At 36.8% G+C, this 20,168-nt stretch overlaps 1 protein-coding gene across 1 annotated transcript; it reads right to left on the bottom strand.

Moving 5' to 3' along the window:
* Positions 1-260: 260 nt before the first annotated feature.
* On the bottom strand, positions 261-19,646 carry LOC306755217 (N-terminal EF-hand calcium-binding protein 1-like; the record flags this gene model as incomplete). Its single annotated transcript, XM_079239524.1, has 12 exons — positions 19,509-19,646; positions 16,979-17,003; positions 11,686-11,794; positions 10,196-10,221; positions 9,836-9,933; positions 5,099-5,357; positions 4,848-4,927; positions 3,983-4,036; positions 2,255-2,367; positions 1,987-2,064; positions 1,741-1,832; positions 261-289 (listed from the first exon to the last, which is right to left on the bottom strand). The coding sequence occupies exons 1-12, from the start codon at positions 19,629-19,631 to the stop codon at positions 261-263; spliced, it is 1,086 nt and encodes a 361-aa protein (XP_079095650.1). The 5' UTR covers positions 19,632-19,646.
* Between the last annotated feature and the right edge of the window lie 522 nt (positions 19,647-20,168).

The following is a 20,168-nucleotide window of genomic DNA, read 5'->3' as shown; positions in this document are numbered from 1 at the left end:
TAAAAATTAAATTCAGCTCCTAATCCTCAACAAAACATTGCATCATTTCAGTTCTTTCATTCCCATGATTTTACGTTTCTCCGCTGTTGAGAGAAATTTTTTCCCGAGCAGTCTTTCTGTAGAACCGTGGAGCGAAGGTTTGCAGAAGCAATCCCATTCATGCCATAAAGAATAAAGTTAATACCAAAGACGAAGTCGTGATTATGCAATCTCTTCTTTCTCCTGGCCTCACTGTGTTGAATCAAGGCTGTATTGCTTGCTCAGTTGTTGTTCATAATCCACCAAGATGCTGCAACATGAAGCAATCTGTCAGTGCTTGATGATCTGATACAGCCAAACAAACAAGAAACAATGATACAGAGAAACTTACAATTAAATATCTGAGCGAGGCTGGATTAGAGTTAGGGTTAATGTGGAAGGGATGTCCGCTTGTGTTTGCTAGTCAGTGGTTGTTACCATTAGCTGAATGTGTCCTTACATCTAATACAACCAAATTCAAACCATTTAGATCCCTGGGAGATTGTTTCAGCCTCCAAAATTCCCTGCGCATTCTTCTCAATGATGTTTAGTAACACTGAGTTGGAGATTGCATGGTCAAATAATCAAGCAAATTTAAGTTTTATTACTTATCTTTTCCAACATATAGCATATTACTTACCTTTGCCAATATACTATAACTACCTGTCTGTTTTACTGGGTGTCTCTATTTGCAAAACAATAACTATCAGTAACTATCAGTACCTGTATTTTTAATTCTTTCGCGTAATTTTTAAAAAACAAATTGCATCACTAATTGGAAGCAAAAGCTTGAGGAAGTAGACACAGAAAACATTTTCTGATTTAGAAAATGAGAAAGTTCATTCCAAAAGCAAAGAAAGACCAGTTTGACTGTCTTTCCGCCCCACTTTGTTTCTAGTATTACTTGTCTCACTTTATTTTGCATCTATCTTTAATTTTCTGAATTGCATCCACTCACTGAACTGGAATGGAACCTTTTATTAAGGTTATATTCTCACATTAAAGTGATATGGAACAACTGAGTTTTTCATTTGTTGCTGGACTAAAGTGTCTGGTCTTTGCTGTCCTTCAGACTGCAGTGGAAATGCTGACAATCAATGATCTCGGAGAAGCTTTAACTCGATAAGAGTATCATTGGCTAAATTCATGTCAGGTTAAAATGCAGATAAGTTCAATATTTGTTCTGCTTTTGGCTCAGTTAAGGTTTCCACTAACTTACTGAGAAAAAAATGGCTATTTAGATCCTAATACTAAATGTTGTCCACCATTTAAATCTGATCAGGTTGTTGAAACTTGATTTATCAGTGTGTCAAAATAAAAATATGGGGTGGACAAATAAAAAAATGCTAAGGGATGATAAAGGAAATTGTTCAAGCACAGAGGGAAACTAAACAGTGACGTGTGATGTATTGGTTCATAACTATGACTTTTATTTTCCTTTGTTAATACATAAAAGTTCTGATTATAGCAAGTTGAATAGCAAAATTATGAATTCCCCCAAATAATACATCTGACACTCGCTAAACCATTTAAGTCCATCACTGTGATTATTTGCTTTTAAAACTACATGAAATCTGTAAAGCATGTTGAGCAACAGCATTTCTGTGAGGTCATAGAGCTTTTTATTACAAACCAAAATATTTACTAGCAATTTCAAAATTGTATTTTAAATTAGCTATTTGTAATTAGGAAAAAGCAACTGTTTTGATGATCAGTTTGTACCTGGGAGAAGCATGGTGGAAACCATTTCTGGTTCTTCCAGTGACTCAATAATGCAGCGCTGGAAGGTCTTGCTGATGGATGACTGCAGGTAGCTGAGAGTGAAGAAAAACAAAAATGATGAGACTCTCAGTGCTCTTCAAAGAGAGTTTGTTAGCAGCTCTGTGCATTGGGCAAACTTTGGCTCAGTACTCTAATTCCCAGAGCATGTTTCCAACTCTTATATGCCAATAATATGCCTAAGCGTACCTCATCCAGGAGAGACGATCCTGCCAAAATTCATACATGATGAAGCATGATCTGTCTGGCAGGTTCTGGACCGAAACACTAGAAACAATAAAAGAATAATAATATTTTAAAAAGACAGTTAAAGAGTTAAAAGAGTGGGCATTAGTAGTGATCTGATGATGTATGTCTGGGGAAACTGAAGCAATTTAAAGCAGATGCATCAAATCACACAGATATCCTGAGGCAAAAAAAACATCACAGAGGTAAATAAGGGAATAAGGGAACGTACTGCAAGTTGTTAAGCTGGCTGGTAGTGGCGTCTGTATAGATTTTGAGAGCTTGCTGAAACTGCTCTACATCTTTCTCCTTTACAGACATTTGTCTTTGGACCAGAAGTATGTTCTAAAGAGAAAAATGAAAGACTGTTAGACTGTATGTGTGTATGTTGAACCCATCATTTGATTGACAGGTGGTTATAGAGAGGATAAACCAATACAATAATCACTTCTTTTAACAATCTTATGAAAGATGCCATATCCAAATTTGTTAATGTCCTTTTTCTGTAATTATCAATACACTAACTCTTCCTCAGAAGGTTGAATTTAATGTTCATTACTTTTTCACTCTTTGATACTGGAAAGGTCCCTCACCACAGTTCTCATCAAGTTCTCAGCATTTCTGGAAGTGAATCCTCAAACAAAAGGTCCACTCCTCCAAATACATGCAAATACAAACATGATGGTTTTTTTAATAGCACTCTTTATTATCCAACTTAGATTTTTTGCAAAGACTAAAAGAATTTTGGATTGCTTGTCTTAGTAAAATTAATTTCTCCCTTTTGGCATCGTTAAACACTGACCTTGTTTAGCTTTCAGAAGTATTTGCCATCTATCTGTCAATATGAAGTTATAAATATTTTGCAGCTGTAAATAAATAAATGCATTTATTTTTATAAATCAAGTTTTGTCATCCCGCATAAGGAAACTGCCCAAAAATTCAAGTCTGTGCAGATGTGCAAAGACTTGTGCAGAAAAAGATTTGCTTGGTTGGAAAAAAGATTAGCATTTATGGGGGAAAACACTATTTTGCAACTATCCCATCCAGAGACACAAAACACAAAACTGTGTGAGTGAGTGAAGTTGCATATTTTATCTTTTTTAATCAATCTACTACCCCTTACGAGCATGCATCTTTGCAGAAGAACAAGAATTGTATAGTTTGATACACCATTTAATCAAATATAGGTATAAAGAAAAAAGGCAAAATTTCCATCCGCAACTTCTTACAAGCAGTTTTGTGCTTTGCGTCTCTGGACAAAGTCTATTTGCAAAAGAACTTCTATTTTTTTGTTCCACAAATGTGAATCTTTTTTCCAACCATGGAAATCATTTTCTGCACATTTTCTAAATTGATTTTTTTGAGCAGGTTATTTTTGCAGAATGACAAAACTTAATTTATAAATAGAAACTCTGAAATTATTTGGAAACATCTATTTACAACTGCAAAATATTTATGATTTTATATTGAGCCCATAGCCTTTACGTGTTAGCTACCACTACAAACATTCTGATGCGAATGGTCTCACTGTTGTCAGGCCACAGGAATGTTTGTAGTGGAAAACTCTGCACTTTTTCATTGCATTTGATATGGAATAACACTTGGATATGATTTCATAGTTTTTCTAATGTGTCTTCATTATATGAACAGCAAACAAGTAAAATCAGATTTTCTTACTGATCTTGCTGTTAATGCATTCACCTGACTGACTGGAGAGCATCTGCATCAGCTATTCTGAACTTAAAGTTAATTAGAAAGACAATTTGTAAAAGTACAGCTGTATGGATATGACATTTGGTTGGTTAAATAAGTCCTTTCAGATTTATCCTCAACATTTTAAGACATATTAGGATTTTGTTTATATGAACCATAATACACACTTTATTCCTCAGGGCCCACTGCCCTGCCCCGAGGACCAGGACTAAGAAACACCGCTATTTTCAACACATGCTTGCCTCACCGATTTGTATGTCCCTGCCAGTGTGTCTTCTTTGAGAGGTTCAAGTTGTGGACTCTGAAAACGGGAACAGGAGTCTGTCAGTGCTTTGTTTGTCACAAAAATTTGTGTTTTACCATATTCACATTCCCCCCCGCAGTAAAGTTCTGATAAGATCAGTCGGTTCGCTCGGTATCCTCAGCATGAATCCCAAAAAATCTTATCTATAGTTTTGCATCAAGATTTCAAATTACCGTGACTGCTGCATTTAAAATTAAATAAATCCAAAACAGAGCCCCAAAGTCATCCGTGCTCCTCTTCCAACGATTTTTATAAAGTTCAAAACAAGCATCTCTTTGGCTCACTGAAGCCTCTTCATTTTGTCCAGTCTGGCTGGATATCAGATATTCACAGGCTTATTCATGACATTCAGTGTGTGTGTGTGTGTGTGTTGCAGCTCAGCTTTGCCTTTTGTACAAATCTTTTTCCAAGACAATATTTGAGATGTTTTTTATACCGCAGGGCAACATTTGTATCTGCAAATGGTTAGCAGGACTCATATGGTCTCCTTAACATTTTTATCTATTATAAAACAGCCTGCAGTCAAACCTTTTCCACTTAAATAGCAGCACTCACCAAGGAGACAAAACTTATGACTGAAAATGAGTCTTATAAGAAAATTTAACTCGCTGTGTGCATGAAATGTTTGTGATGTTGATTGATTTTTATGGTTAAAACTTTAAGGCACGACTCCTATGATTAGTGATGGCATCATCTTATCATTTATTATAAAAACAGCTGACATTCACTGTTGCTAAATATGAAGCGCCAGCCACAAGACAAGTTCAGCATGAAGGCAGACAATATAGATGATACCAGTGATACAGACCTCACACTCCAGTTTGTCAATGAGCTGCTCTAGCCGGTTGATCTGGGAGCCCCAGTGGTTGTCTGGCTCCACGCTGACCCCTGCTCCCAAAAGCACAGTATCAGCACAGAATAGACGGAGAAGTGGAATTTCATAACAAAAACAAACTGTGTTGTGACGTCTATCTGAACCCAACAGTATCCCCTTTCACACTTTCTGGATTTCGTCAGTTTCTTTTCCTTAATCAGATCTACTCACAAACCTTTAAGTACCTGTGGTGAGCATGCCAGAGTAGGGGTCGGTAGGAGAGAGACACATGTTCTTCTGGATGCGTCGACCAGGCCGTTTGGTCACCTTCTGTATGGGCAGGTCTTCTGGCTTCTTCAGTATCCTCTTCCCAGGACAGCCATGGTCGTGGACAGCCTCCATAGCACAATCCAGTGATGACTGCAGGGACTGGAGCTGGGTGGAGGTTTCCCTCAGTAGGAAGCGTGTCACAAACTGACCCAGCACGGATGAACCTTGATACTCCTGGATGAAAGACAAAGCGGAAAAAATTAAGGGAAAGAATCATCTATTATTTGAGTAAAAAAAAAAAAAAAAAAAAAAAAAAAAAGAACAAATCACTTTAAAATAAATTAAGTTGTCATTCTTTTTCATGTGCTGATCAAATATATGTTAAAGAATAATGTAGGACTCATGTAGTTGATGTGAATGGTAATTACTCCTGTGAAAATGTTATAAAAATAGCTTTCCTTAGTTTATCATAATATGTCTGCACTGAAAAATGGGGAACAAAACTACTCTCAGATAACCAACGATCTTTTTTAGAGCCATAATAATCTGATGTTTTACTGTGTCAGTCAGGATGACTGGTCCCTATGAACTATAAGGACAGAATTAGGAAAAAAATTGGAAAAATATGAAGATCAATAAGTCTTGCATAATCAAAATATTCTGACAACAACAATGCAAGTCTTTTCTTTATTGCAATAAACAGTACAGAAAAAATAACATCATGGAAACTATTTTAAGACTCTTAGTATCATAATATTTAAAAGTCTTAAAACTACAACAAAGACATGAAATGATTGGCAGGATATTCTGCCAACCTGTCCATGTGGGGCCTATAAGAGTTAAATCTGGGCTGCAGATAACAAACTTGTGTTTGGCTAGTTTTGGTTTGAGTTGGTTGCTGGGTTTCAGGTGGGATCCAACGTTTTAGCCAGCCTGCCCATGCCCACTTAGCCCACCTACATCCCTAATGGGATTCATGCAGGCAACCCACATGGGCTTAACATATGGGGCCTATGTAAATAAAACCACAGGTGACCTGCAAAATTTGCCCCGTTCAAAAACATGCCTACCCACATAGCCCAAATATAACCCTCATGGGCCCAACAAACACATGTTGGCAAGGTAAGGAAAAATACTGTGGACTGAATAGTCTTAGAACTATTTTAAGGCACAGGTATTGAGCCTGAGCAGGAAAGAAACCTGTTAGCACAAATAGTGGCATAAATGGAAAGAATTGAGCCATTTTAAACAGTTTTTTTTTTTTTTTTTTACTGGAGACAATAAGTAAGTTTTATCTAAATAAATAGTGACATCCTAAAAGTGATGTAATATATGCTATTTCAGGGCTACCTATTAATATGATCAGAACGGTACAAATAGATAATTATAAGGTATTTTCTTATAGCTTATTTATTTCAAGGTGATTTCAAGAGTATTTATTTTAACTATCTGAAATCAAATGAATACAGAGATTACACTGTATCAGTTCAAATACACCAGAATAAGACACAAAGCTACTGAATGCAAAGATCACAACAGTCTATCTCACATGCAGTGAGTCTGTTTCCTTCTCCAGAGGCTGAACATTATAACCTGCAATGCAGCAGCTGTTTTGATGAAAACCTTTTCTTTCCCAACCCAGTGTTTGTGGATAATAAAGCTCATCTCCCTCACCAGCACCCTGCGGTGCCACAAAGTAGAGTTACAAAGAAATGACTAAGAAATGTTTGAAAAATGTCGACGGAGCAAGTTAAAATCTGTCTCTGTGTGCTCTGTTGTCTCAGTGGTGGAGAAGATGAACCGAGACACCAAAGTGGAAATGTTCCTTTTATCTCAGGGCAAAACAGTGAAGCAGAAAATGCATTTTGGTTGGCTGATTTTATTACCTCACTATTTGTGTTTTCAGGGTATTATAAAAGCAGAACAGACTGCATGGGTGAGTTTCATCAATATATTTGCCTAAAGAAGCTTGATAGCAATCACTTCTATACTTCTATAGGATAAGCTGTATAGTCGGTTGAGTCATTTATTTAGTAACACTGTCCTCAGGAATGCAGAGGAAAGCCTCAATTCTTCAAGACAAAAAAAGCTCTTGGAACAACTAACAGCAACATGAAAAATGCATGAGCTGCAGGAAGGCATGTGTGATACAGAGAAAATGGGCGTAAAAGAGAAAGAGCCACACAAGGAGATAAAGTTGCTGAGGGATGAGAGATAAAACTGAGAGAAAGAAAAGTGCCTGAGTGAACAGACTCAGCTTGTAGAGGAAAAAGAAATGTGAAATATGGCCATTGGCTTGTTCAGCATTTATGTGGACGACATCTAATGTCAGATCGGTTGGACAGCTCAGGGGTGTGTTACTGTCATCTGCACATCATTGTTCTTCTGTTTTCTATCTCTATAGCTGCAGTGAAAACTATTTGCTGTGTACCACCAACAACTCAGTTACAACATTCTGGCAAGAAGATGAAATACTCACAAGATGGCTTAACGGAGACCTTTAGAAGATTAATAAATACTGGGTTCAACTATTGATTCAGTTGTCCTTGAAGTTTTTGGATGATGATGTCTTCTCCGTGTCTCCATAACAACATCATTATAGCTTTACTTGTCAGGGTCAAACCCTTAAATCCTCTCTAAATCTGATGGATAATTAAGCCTATCACTCTGCTTGAGTGGGATTCAACAGGATTTCATAAAGAACTAATTACACACAGCACACAAGCCATACTCAGAATGAGACACTCAGTCTCATTATTCAAAACTAAAGAAAGAAAAATTCACCTTTCTTTGAAACTGAAAAGCAATTCCTGAATCTTTTTTTGTCACTTTAACTTTAGCATGGACCATTTTAATCACAAATCCAAAGATGTGTTAACTTCAGGAAAGCAAAAAGACTAATGTCATATAAGCAGCGGTATGCAAGTGTTGCCAGTTTCTAGTAGTGTTGATAAAAGAAGGAAATACAACAGAAGTAAAAGCAGCATTGCAATATGTTGATAAAAGTATTTTACATTGGCTCAAAATATGTATTTATTTCAGTGTTGTCTTCATTTAGCTGAAGGATGTTCAGGCACATCCAATTTTTATTTTGATCACTGCGTTTGATCAGTGTTTGGATTGGACTGTGGTCTCCTGGTGAGACGGTTATATAGATTTCCATGTCAGCAGCATAACTATATTAACTTAATTATGTTGTTTTTTAAAATTTGTGCAATTGGGGATGTAGATGTGGAACAGCATCGGCCCCGAGGTTCCATCTTGAGACCACTGCTGTTCAAGTAAAGCTGCAAACTCAGATATTGTGCTTAGAGTTATTATCCCAGTATAAATTAGCTGTTTTTCAATGTTACAGCTGATTATTTCACACATGTATTGTGTACAGATATTCCACCATATACATATATATATATATATATATATATATATATATATATATATATATACACATATATAGATAGATAGATAGATAGATAGATAGATAGATAGATAGATAGATAGATAGATAGATAATGGAATATCTGTACACAATACATATACATATATATATACACATATATATACACACACACACACACACACACATACAGTGTATGTATATATATATATATATATATATATATATATATATATATATATATATATATATATATATATAGGGCTGAAATGATTATTTGATAAATAATTCATAAATAATTGAACAAATACATAAATCCAGGAGAAACTTAAAATCATTCTTAGATGTATTTTCAGGTTCACTGCTACTTCTACAGTTATTTATTTCAGGCTCAAAACAGAGTTAGGACGTTTAAAATTTAAGCACACCCTTTACAGGGTTGAAAAAAAATTATAACAGAAATTCCACCATTTTTCTATTGTGCATTTATTTTTAAGACAAAAACTTAGAATTGAGTATTTACTGACTCACTATAGCTTAACAATGACAAAAACTCAAGAAATGTTAAACAATTCTTTATGCTGCCCTGAAACAGCTCTAATTCATGATGTGGTTGCTATGGTTTCAGAGAGTACAGAGAAAAAACAAGATACCAGATGGAGCCAAGATGCCAAGGGAGGCGAGAAACCAAGATACAAATCAACATTCTGAAGGAGTAAAGGAAAACAGTCATCTTGACCTTCTACATAATATAAAATAAACTGCCCCTGACTACTGTACTGGGTTTTTTTCCCTACATTTAACATTTATTACACCCAAAAATTAAAATATTAATAATAAAATGCTTTGAAATAAACAACATTATTTTCTTCATGGATCTAAGTTATGTTAACGATCTTTCTTGTGCTCTGGATACGTTTTACACCTTTACACATAGAACCTTGCAGCTCTGTTCGGGCCAGATAAACTGCTTTGCTCCTTCATACAAGCTGCAGAACTGATTTACAAAGAACATACAGCTGCCATCAAATGTCCTGTTGGATATTTTTAAAAAAGAATAGCTCATTATGTAAAAGTCTTTGAGCTCATCTTCCTTTGCTATCTGCTCTGCAGCTGAGTCAGTCGGGCTGGGCAGTTTTCCTTTCCTCCTGCAGCACTGCAGCAGCACACTGATCTCTGGCAGGGTTTCAAACTGACAACTGAGCTGCTGGTAATAAAAGGTTTCAAGGGATGAGGGATGCTTAATTTATTTTTTTTCCAAGTTTTAATATGCAAAATTCAAGTTATAACAGGAGTGTGAGCCATCTTTACCTACCTCCTTAGTTTTGTCCATTGCCTTCAAAATGGCCACGTTCAGCTTTTCCAGAGCAGACAGGACGTTGACGTATTCCCCCAGATGCGGAGTGAAGTACTCTGGAGGAATAAAACTTTACTTAGGCTATTTTAAGCTGCTTTTAGCTGATGAGCATCAATCAGCGGTGTTTTCTACAATAACAAAATAAATCTGTGCTTGTCCTTTGCCTAGTTCCAGGACATAATCTCCAAGTATTAACTGAGATTAAATAAGGAAAGTGTTTAAGTAATTGTTATCATTATGAAGCAGCTTAAAGCATGTGATGTATGGACTAAACACAATTATTATTGGAAAAGTTAAATAAGGCAGGCACATCATTACCTGAGAGCTTGTCTATATCCAGGTTGCTGTGTGACAGTCAGAAGGAGGCAATAAGAGTGATGTCAATCAAAGAGATATTACTGAGAAGCCTAAAATATTTCTCAAATGCACTATGAATATTGCAGAGGTTTTCAAACAGAGCAGTGCAGGAAACTTAAGAGCTGATGTGAAGAAAAAGATGTCTGACACAACCACAAGCCACAGGTTCCACCTGGAGGGACTGAATTTTAGTCATTGTTTAAATCCTGCCTACCTTGATGATCAGAAGTTGGGGTTGTTCCTACAGGTGATACATGATGATAATCTGGGTCAGCTGCTTAATTAAAAAGGCTGAGTACTTCAGATATGATTCTTAAATGGGAGAAATCACAAATTTCTTGTCAGTCATTAAAAAGCATGCAGAAGTTTGCCTGGAACTAGAAAGCGATGCCCCTCAAAATCCAGACATTTATCTATATTAGTTTTTTGTTTGTTTTCTCATCTTATATGCTCATGGATAATTTAACACATACCATTACAATAATTTGCTTTATTGAATAAATAAAGTCTAAAAGATGTCCAACAACTCGGGGACGGCACTGATTTGATCAAACTATGCTGTATTATAGGCTACCACATGCAATTTTTGAAAAGTACACACAAAACACTGTAAACTGACTTTAACTCAGCTCATATAATTTTATTCCAATTTATTATGTCATCTTTTAAAGCACACATGTGCTCAGTTCTTCAGCTGTTCAATTCATGTTCAACCCGTGAGGCTGAAGGACATGTGAATTTTTTTTAACACAATGACATAATTTGATGAGCTCGTTTTGTTTCAATGGACACGGATTTCCCCTCTTTTTTGTCAGGCATTTTGACGAACAAGACTGTGTGTTTTAAATAGTCTTTCTAAGGTACTTGTCTTTGATTGCTCATGAAAGGATGTGTGTTCATGCCCGGAAATATTCTGCATGTGAACTCATAAAAAAGGCAACAACTTGGCATTTAGATAAAGAGTCCTCCGAGGCATACCATAGATCAGAAGGATATATGGCTGCGTCACTGGAGCATCTAATTGTTTATATTTTGTAAGTCTTATTGCTAAAGTACAAAAAGGAAACTGAGCTTTATAGTAAACACTTTAACACCTGAAAGGCCATTATTCACTGAGATTAGTTAGTGTACATAATAATATTTATATTCACATAACTGCTGTTCCCACAGCAACAGTAAAGAAGCCTCTTGAGTATTTTTGCTGCATCAATAAAGAAACATTTTCTTTTCTATATTCATCCTGCTCCTAATTGTGCAAGAAGCACAATTAGGAGCTATTTTACATTCTTCTTTCTCTGTGCTCTCAGTTACTAAACAGATGTCTGGTTTTTACAGACTGTCTCAGCATAATTTCCATTGAGGGAAGGTATTGACGTCTTGCAGACGGGCAGCAGGAGGGGCTGCAGATGGCATCAAAGTTGAAGGATGTTCAATAAGGTAGAGCAGCTTACTCTGTCTGCTGCTTGTCAATGGAGTAATACAGCTCCTGCATCTGCTCTTCAGTCAGGATGCCATCAGTAAAGTACGACTGGAACTCCTCCAAGGACAGCTTCCCATCATCTGAAAAGAGGCAAATCTGTGAAAGTTGCATGCTGACGAAGCCTGAAATTCTTCATCACTTATATTGTTCATCATTCTGAATAATGTGCAAAGGATATTGTGGCTTCAAAAATGTAATTTAATTTAAAAGATAGCTTCAAAGGTGCTGCTGCAAAGTATGACAGAATTCTTTAATGAAGGGTAGTCTGACTAGTTCAAGCTGTGCTCACAAGCAACTGCATAATGAGGCAAAACCTGTGGAAACCACTGAAGCTTTCTGAGACCCAGAAACCTGCTAATCATGTCATCTGATAGTTTGCAAGACAACTTTTGACTTGTTATCTATATGAAATGGATGGCTCCAGACATGAATTATTTGAGAAAATGAAACACAACATTTATTGTTGTGGGACTAAGTTAAACCTCCGCTTAAGGATCGAGATATTACAGAAGACAGAATGATCATTTCTGTCTCAAGGGTTGCTGCAAAATCTTGTTCTGCATGATGTGGGAGTAAACGCAGTCTGTTGCACTTCTGACTCATCCCCCAGCCTTCTCCATCAGAGCTGCTTTGGTCTGGATTCACACACGACTAGACACCCAAATACAGCTCAGATGGCAAGTTTCACGTGTTCACTTTTACTCACATCAAAGCTTTAAAGGTAGAGATCCTGGCTGTGGACAAGGCACATCTTTCAGATATTCTGTATTCCTAAAACTACAGCAAGTTCAGACAAGTTCTTAGCTGCCAATTACTATTGGCTTTCTGTAGAGGAAACCAAATTGGAGAGGACTTTACATCTTTTTGTAGCCTAAAATGCACTCAGTCCTTTTAAAAGCTTCATCACAAGATGTCCTTTTTAGTACGCAGAGACAAGAACATTTTCTAGATTGGTCCATCGGGAAACATTTTCGCAAATGTCACTTTTTTTAATAAAGCCAGAATGAACAAAGAAGACAAAAATAGATTCAAAATAGCCAATAAATTTCCTGTCAAGGTTTATGAGAATGAAAAAGGTGTATCCCTAAGTAGACAGCTTCTTTACTGCTATATATACTATATCTCATAAAACAGACCATCTTTGAGCACAGCTGCACATGTTGATGCAATAAATATACGAACAGTGCAAAACTCAAGCTCTTAAGCAGCTCACTGTGTGTGCATTTGGATTTAAATTTATAGTAAATAAGGGATGTTTGTATAATATGCCTTTTGCAGGGCTTTTCCACACTGCAAAGTGGTTTATGTGCCTGGATGGACTGACCACAATGTGTCGATGTGAATGGAAAAGCATTGGTCTCTGTTATTAATATTTAGACAGATATCATTCATTTTTTAAAAAAAAACAAAAAACTTATATTATTGCAGCAGTTAATCCCAAGTCTGCCTAACAACACGTCTGTCATGAAATTGAATTATTGTTCACAAGAGAAGAAAGGCAGATTCGTATAATAAAGATAAAACTGCAACTTGAACTGTTACCTAAGTTAAAAAGCTCTTCTGTTACTGAAGACTAAACGTCTGCAGAAACATTCTTCCTTAAGGAAATGCAAGAAACAAAAAAAAACACCAATTGTTTGTAGAGAAGAACACATACATTAGAAATATGGTGCTTTTGCTGGATTTCAGTGTAGTTTACTTATTTATCAGCATTGTGTGTTTTGTTTAGCATGATCTAAAAAGAGCAGAACTTTCTGAACGTGGTGTTTCATGGTAAAGTTGCATAAAATGCTTCAAGTTACAATAAGTCAATTAGTTTATGCAAATTAAACAGATAATCATAAGAGAAAGATACCAAACATACTCTCTTTAAGTTGTTAAGAGTGTAATTCAATGTTTTTTTTCTTTTAATTATGCAACAAGAATTTTTTTTTTTATCAAGCCAGAATCAAAAAAGAAGAAAAAAATAGTAGAAAAATAGCCAATAAATTTTCAGTGAGGGTCAAATCTGTCAGGGTTAAATCTCTTCGGATGTTGGACAACAAAATACAGATAAATTAAATTAATTATTGCAAAAGTTCTGTTTTGTAATTATTAATAACTCTTTGTGTCAGGTTAACATTGACTCTTTGCCTTTAAATGAAAAACTGACACTTAAAAAGTGTAACTTGAACCAAAACTTAACAGAAATGTCACAGTTACCCAGAAGCAACTTGTTAAGTCTAGAAATAACAATAAAAGCAACTGAAGCACAGTTTGTCATCATTTCCTAAGATTTTATTATACAGTAATCTGCATACTAATCACCGCCTGATAGATGTTGCATCCTGAGAGCTAATACATTTAGTTGGTGAAACATTATGGATTAAATGGATTAATGAAAGCTGAATGTTTGCATCTCATCAGGTGCTGAGTATGTTGTGCACACAAAAGCATCCTGTGAGATTTCTGCTGGTGGTTTAAATCCTCTCTGCTACAGCAGTGAATGAAATATTCATTAAAAACAGCAGCAAAACAACAGTGTGAGACAGACCACACTGTTAGAGGAAAAAAATCCCATCTGTCTGAAACAAATCTTAAAAATATTCAGTTTTCCTATTATGAATATTTAGGTTGTGATAAAGTAAATGACAAATGATAAATTATTACATTAAAATCTTCAGTGTATTTAGGGATATCCTGATCGGATCTCAAGAGTGGGAACAAGATCAAGACATCTTTGGATAATATGGGAATCACTAAGTACATGTCAGTGCTCTATCTCATTTGTTTAAGGTCAGCCATAACAAGAATCCCCATGAGGTCAAAAGCTAATCTATACAGTGGCTTACTAAAGATACTTCTCATGACAACATTGATAATATATACACAGCGGGTATTATCCTATAATGAACAAGTTGCAGCTCAATAATATAAATGAATCAGGAGAGTGAGTGCTACATACCTTTATTTATTTGTTTATTTTTACATTTATGTCTACTGAGGCTGCAGCCCAGTATGCTGCAGTTGATGTCATCAAGTAACAAAAACTTGTACTCAGTTTCATGATGGAACCATTAACATCTGGTACATCTTATTTTTAATACTTAATCTTAAATTGTCCCAAATGTGTTTCTGTAGTGCTCTGTTAAGTAAGAAAATGAAGAAAGTTGAGTTAAAAAAAAAACCTTCATTGACATTTTTTGTTTTTATAGACAGATTACATGATTACTTTTGTCTTAAAAATGTTAAAGATTTACCCAGTGAGTCCTCCCCTAACGACGGTGAATTCAGCATCCATCTTACTTCCTATTTAGTTTCTCTCCAGACAATAAAGTCCGTCTGATATTGACTCATGTTTAATCTCCTGCTTCTTCCCCTTCTCTCTTTGTTTTTCTTGCTTTACTCAATAATCTCCTTCTGCATTTCTTTGATGAATCCGCCATTGTTCACTGAAAGCACTGAAAACAGCCAATGTGTTGATATCCAGTTGCTGGCATGTGACGCAGTGCCATAAAGCAAAAACACTGCTGTAAAGTGACATAACGTCCATGAAAAGAAATGTATAATTAAATGTCAACGTGACATCAAAACAAGTCAGAAACATGTCCTACTTTAAGATATCTCAGTGACATTTCCTACAAACCAATTTGCTGGTTTGTTGGTGTTTTAATGCTTTTTTTTGTTTGTTTTTTCATCCTAACAAACAAGAGATGCAGTGACAAATTAGACCATATCCTTTACTCTTCATTTTTCAAAATCTTTGTGTATATTTCAGTATACAGCAACATGAAAGCAAATGGCTTAATCCAGTAAAAAGCTGTTGAATAAAAGCTTCAGAGTCTACTTCGTGTTGATCCACTCATACATTGTTGCTTTTGAGAACGTTAGTCCTCATTACAACAGCATAAAGAGTAATGGTTAGTAGCTCACATCCTTTATGATATAAACGCATATTTCTTCAGGCATACTGCGGCCGCCTGCACAGAATCAAGCGCCTTTTCTTAGATGCACGACTCAGTGAGTTTGAGGAGAAACAAGCTGAGTCCAGCTGCAAGCTGGAGATAACAAACACAAACACGCGGCACAGTTGTCTTTAGCTGCTGTTTTCATTCACTCTACAGAGGTTGACAGACAGTAGCCTGTGTGACTGATCAGCAGAGATGGTATGAAATACAAGAGCAAAGCTGAGACTTATGAACATACAAATATATAAATACTCTGGTTATTGAAACCGACTCTGTATGCATTTCTTTATATTACTGAAATGAACCGCCTGTACTGATTTCCAGCGCTCTGGAAATGCTAAGCTAGTTCACAGAGTAATCATCTGAGACACATCTCAACTGCAGGAAACAGAAATCCAAGCACCCTATCCTTGCATCTTCTACAGTTTCCTTACAGAAGCACCAGTGAAAGAAAAGCATCTTTTATGTCCCATTCATAATTGAAGAATTTTCTGTATCTCAGTGTATTAAAAAAAAACCAAAAAAAAACCAAAGTGCCTCAAGCAACCCTCCGCTCTTGGCAGAACATGTTCTATCATTACTCCCACTCTTATGCAACACATTCACCATTCTCTTGAGGAAACTACTCAAAGTTCATCAATGCTCTACAAGCAGTAATAACTTACCCTGCTGCATTTTAATTTCCACAGTCCACTGGATGTGGATGCAGCGTTTTAATAAGGAATTAGCCATAGAAACATTTTCCTGTTTGTTAGCATGGTTTTTCATGCAAAGTAGAATGCTTTGTGTTTTCCTGGGAGACATTTTGTTAGAGAAATTTCTTTGAAGTGAAGTTGTAACACTGCAACACAAACCCAGTGAAACAATGTCATGTTTACTGGAGAATAAATTCTGATTTTTATCAAGTCTAAGGTGTATTTCTACTGTTTGTAGTTAAAATGCTGTTTATATTGCCAGCAATGTGTTACAAGATTCAAGGCAAATTTATTGATGCTTGCATTGCTGTATCTATAAGCCTGCCTATCACTGAGATGAGCAGTGCTTTGCTTCAGGCAGGGCACCACACCGAACAGGGCCTGCTGGGTGAAATGTAGGGGTTCATCCAGTCAAAACCCATTACATTACAAAACCCAGAAAATGCAGCTGCAGTTGACCTTGGTTATTTATATCCTCCTATCTCACAAGCTCTGCAGTACAAAAGAGCAATTCTACAGAGGTCAAAAAAAATCCCATCTATGTCTGAATGACGCTGTGTGTCACATATTTGAAAGACATTTAAAGAGACTCAATTTGCCGCTGTGTATCTTCCATACTCACCATTTTTATCAGCTCGGCGGAAAATCTGCAAAAGGAAAAACAGGGGAGGAGACAAGAGTTACATTTAGGGTCTAATTAACAAGAAATGCTGAAATTATTATTTAAGTACATTTTTTATCCTTTTTAAAAAAAAACACAGTCTGAAAGCCACAGTTTCTTTAACTGAACTTTTTTGACACAATTAAGGACCAATTCAGCATAACTCATTTTGTCTATCAAACTAACAGCAATGTATACTCAGAAGATTGCTAATGAACGTGTAAATATGTCTCTCCAAATACAATTGTTTGGAATATTTCACTCTTTATGCACAGATGAGGCCTTTATTTAAGAGGAGCTGTAATTTTCTCATCTCAATAATAACAGGGACAGGAGACATCTCAGGAAATGAAAGGCTGACATTTGTATGCACCCAGAGGAGCTTCACGGTGAAAACATCTATATCTTTTGACTCCCAAGGCACAAAAAACGATCACATTTCCACCACTTCTGTTAAAAACCTGCACAAAATGAAGCAACATTCATTGATGATGATTAATTATTGGAAACAATCCTCCATATCTCAGGATACCAAAACTGTGTGAAGATATATCAACATGAAGTGTGTTTGATTTGAGATTAAAGAGGTTCTTTATTTTTAGCTTTCCTTTTTTCTCTATGGTTGCCGCTGAGTAACTGTTTATGGACCGGTAAAGACGAATGGATGGTTGATTAAATGTATCGTCTTACGCAAACCGTGAAGTCTGCGAAAGCTCTCACCTTTCAAGCACACTGGAGTGTGAAGGCCTGGATACGCTCTGCTACATCCTCTTTTTAACACTAAAACCTCCACAATGCAAGTAAAAAATAGAGCACAGCAAATGCACAGAATAAAAAGACTGTGCATTTGCAAAGAAAGACTATTTCACAGATTGTGATATTCTCATTTTACAAATACTGTGATAAAATCATCACTGACTGATAATTTTAACCAGGATAATCATGCAGTAAGAACTTGTTACTGCAATAGATTAAACTTCCAGAGGAACTGCTGTTGCCCCCAGCCATCTGTAGACTGACAAGTTGGAATGATGGCATTTTCCATGGCAGGTTGGCAGCAACTACTGCTGTCAAATCTCCTAGAATTGCAGAGGCTCCAAAAGGAGAATCCTGTCTTCCGACAGCTCACAAGAGGCTGGCATGGAGACTGAGAGCTATAGGAACTGTCTATGTTAAAGCCTAATGAGAAGATTTTCTTTGCGGGTAGTTGGGACGTTGATGGAGTTTATGCAGAAATTGGCATCCCAATACTGACGAAGAGCTTAAAGAAAATGCATCATCTGCATTGGTGATGCTTGGTTGAAATGTTTCTTTTTTAAATCAAAGCCAGTTCATGTGCTCTGTCAGTGAGTTCTGCAGCACATAAAATCACAGGAATGGAGAGGATTTGCACAGCAGTGTCATTTAAACCAAGCAATGAAACAGCCTTTTTACTGAGTGAAAGTGAGTCACAATATTCAAAAAGCTTCCACAAGCATGATAGGAGAAGAAAAGCACAAATAAAGCTCAGTTTTGTAAGTTTCCTTGTATTAATATGAGTGCTTGTGTGAGCATGATTTGGTATTGGGAAGCCATTATGTGCAGATCGATGGCGATGTGCTTTGTGAACTGGGGATGAAAAAAGATTGCGTTAGTTATGCTGGATCAAGCTGCCTTCCAGTGAAATCACATTCTCAGTTTATACATCTGTTAAAGGATAAAAGCTAACCTATCAGCCACTGTAACAGGTTTTGTTTTAAAAAAAATGCATGGTTGGAAATTATGTAGCATTAGGCTGAAGAAAGAGTGGATGCAAAATACATTTCAGCTGAATATGCGCCTGCTGCAGCGTTATTTCCCTTTTAGCAGGTCAATAATCTTCATTGAAGTAACTAATTTAAATTTGTAGCCATCTGTTGGGGAGTTTAAAACCGGGAAATGATGCCACTCACACATCTTCTTCATCTATATGCTGCAAAGTAGCTCCAAACAGAAAGCATAGATCTGAAATATAATAGACCTACTGCATATTGACATGGACACTCTTGGGGACTCTGAGGCACTTATGTTGCAGCGTGTGTGATATGTTTTGTGTAGGCACCCATCTGTGCATGTTTTTTTTTTTTTTTAATGTGCCCCCCCCCATTAAGACATCATTGTTGTCCTTAGATCCATCTGCATGTCATATAACTGTGTTAGACAATTTGTTTTTGGCTCGACAATGGACTGAATGGACTCACCTTTCTTACATAATAGGACCTTTCTGAATGGGTCATGCTTAAAGTAAATGAGCCATTCATGAAGACGGGTGAAGGACAGTGTGTCACTCATGCTGTGCGGTTGTAAAAAAAAAAAATAAAAAAAAAGAGAACCCAGAAGACGGACACGAGCAGAGGATTATTAAATATTAATTCAAGCATGCACAAAAATGAACAAGGTTACTTGGAAAAAAAAGATGACTTGAAAATAAAAGAGGTCTTCTTGTGACTGTTGCGCCACTGTGTGTACTTACATCCTGGAATAAAGCGATGCCTTGGTTCTGATTGTGGTCAAGCTGCTGCTGCTGCTGCTTTCTCAAGTGTTCGTGCTTGGCAGACTGGAGACACATGGTGATCAGTTCCGTACAGGCCAGCATCTTGCTGCTATCGATGGGATTTTGTGGCTTCTTCTTCTGTTTCCCCGTTTTTGTTTTTTTCTTTAATAAAAAATAATTTTTATTTGAATGCCTTTACAAAAGATTGTTCCGCTCCCTGTGCGCTTCTGGGGAGGTTGTCCTTGTGTGGGTGGGTGGTGGATGATGAGGATGAATATGATGATGATGTTGCTGGTCCTGTGCGATCCAGTCGGGATGAGTTGGACCCTGCCTGCTGCCCTCTGCCTGCTGCCCGCCGCCTTTACGTCGACAGCAGCGGAAGAAAAGCTCCGCCTCCCCCTCGGCACCGTCGGCAGCGACTCAGCAGAGCCAGAGGAACGCAACGCACCATCTGCTGGTGAGAATCAGCCCAGCCTGTCAAAGAAACCCTTAATTACAGGCTGCATGTGCGATGGAGGTGTGAGAAGCTACAGAGAACAAGAGAAAACAAAGAAAAAGAGAAGTGTGTGGCTTGTCAAACTGACTGGTGCTGCTTCTATCAGCTGTAATCCAACGCATCTATTAAGTTGTTAAATTAAC

Source organism: Telmatherina bonti, assembly GCF_933228915.1.
Source record: "Telmatherina bonti genome assembly, chromosome: 4".
Lineage (NCBI taxonomy): Eukaryota > Metazoa > Chordata > Actinopteri > Atheriniformes > Telmatherinidae > Telmatherina > Telmatherina bonti.
This window is presented reverse-complemented; position numbering and strand designations above follow the sequence as displayed.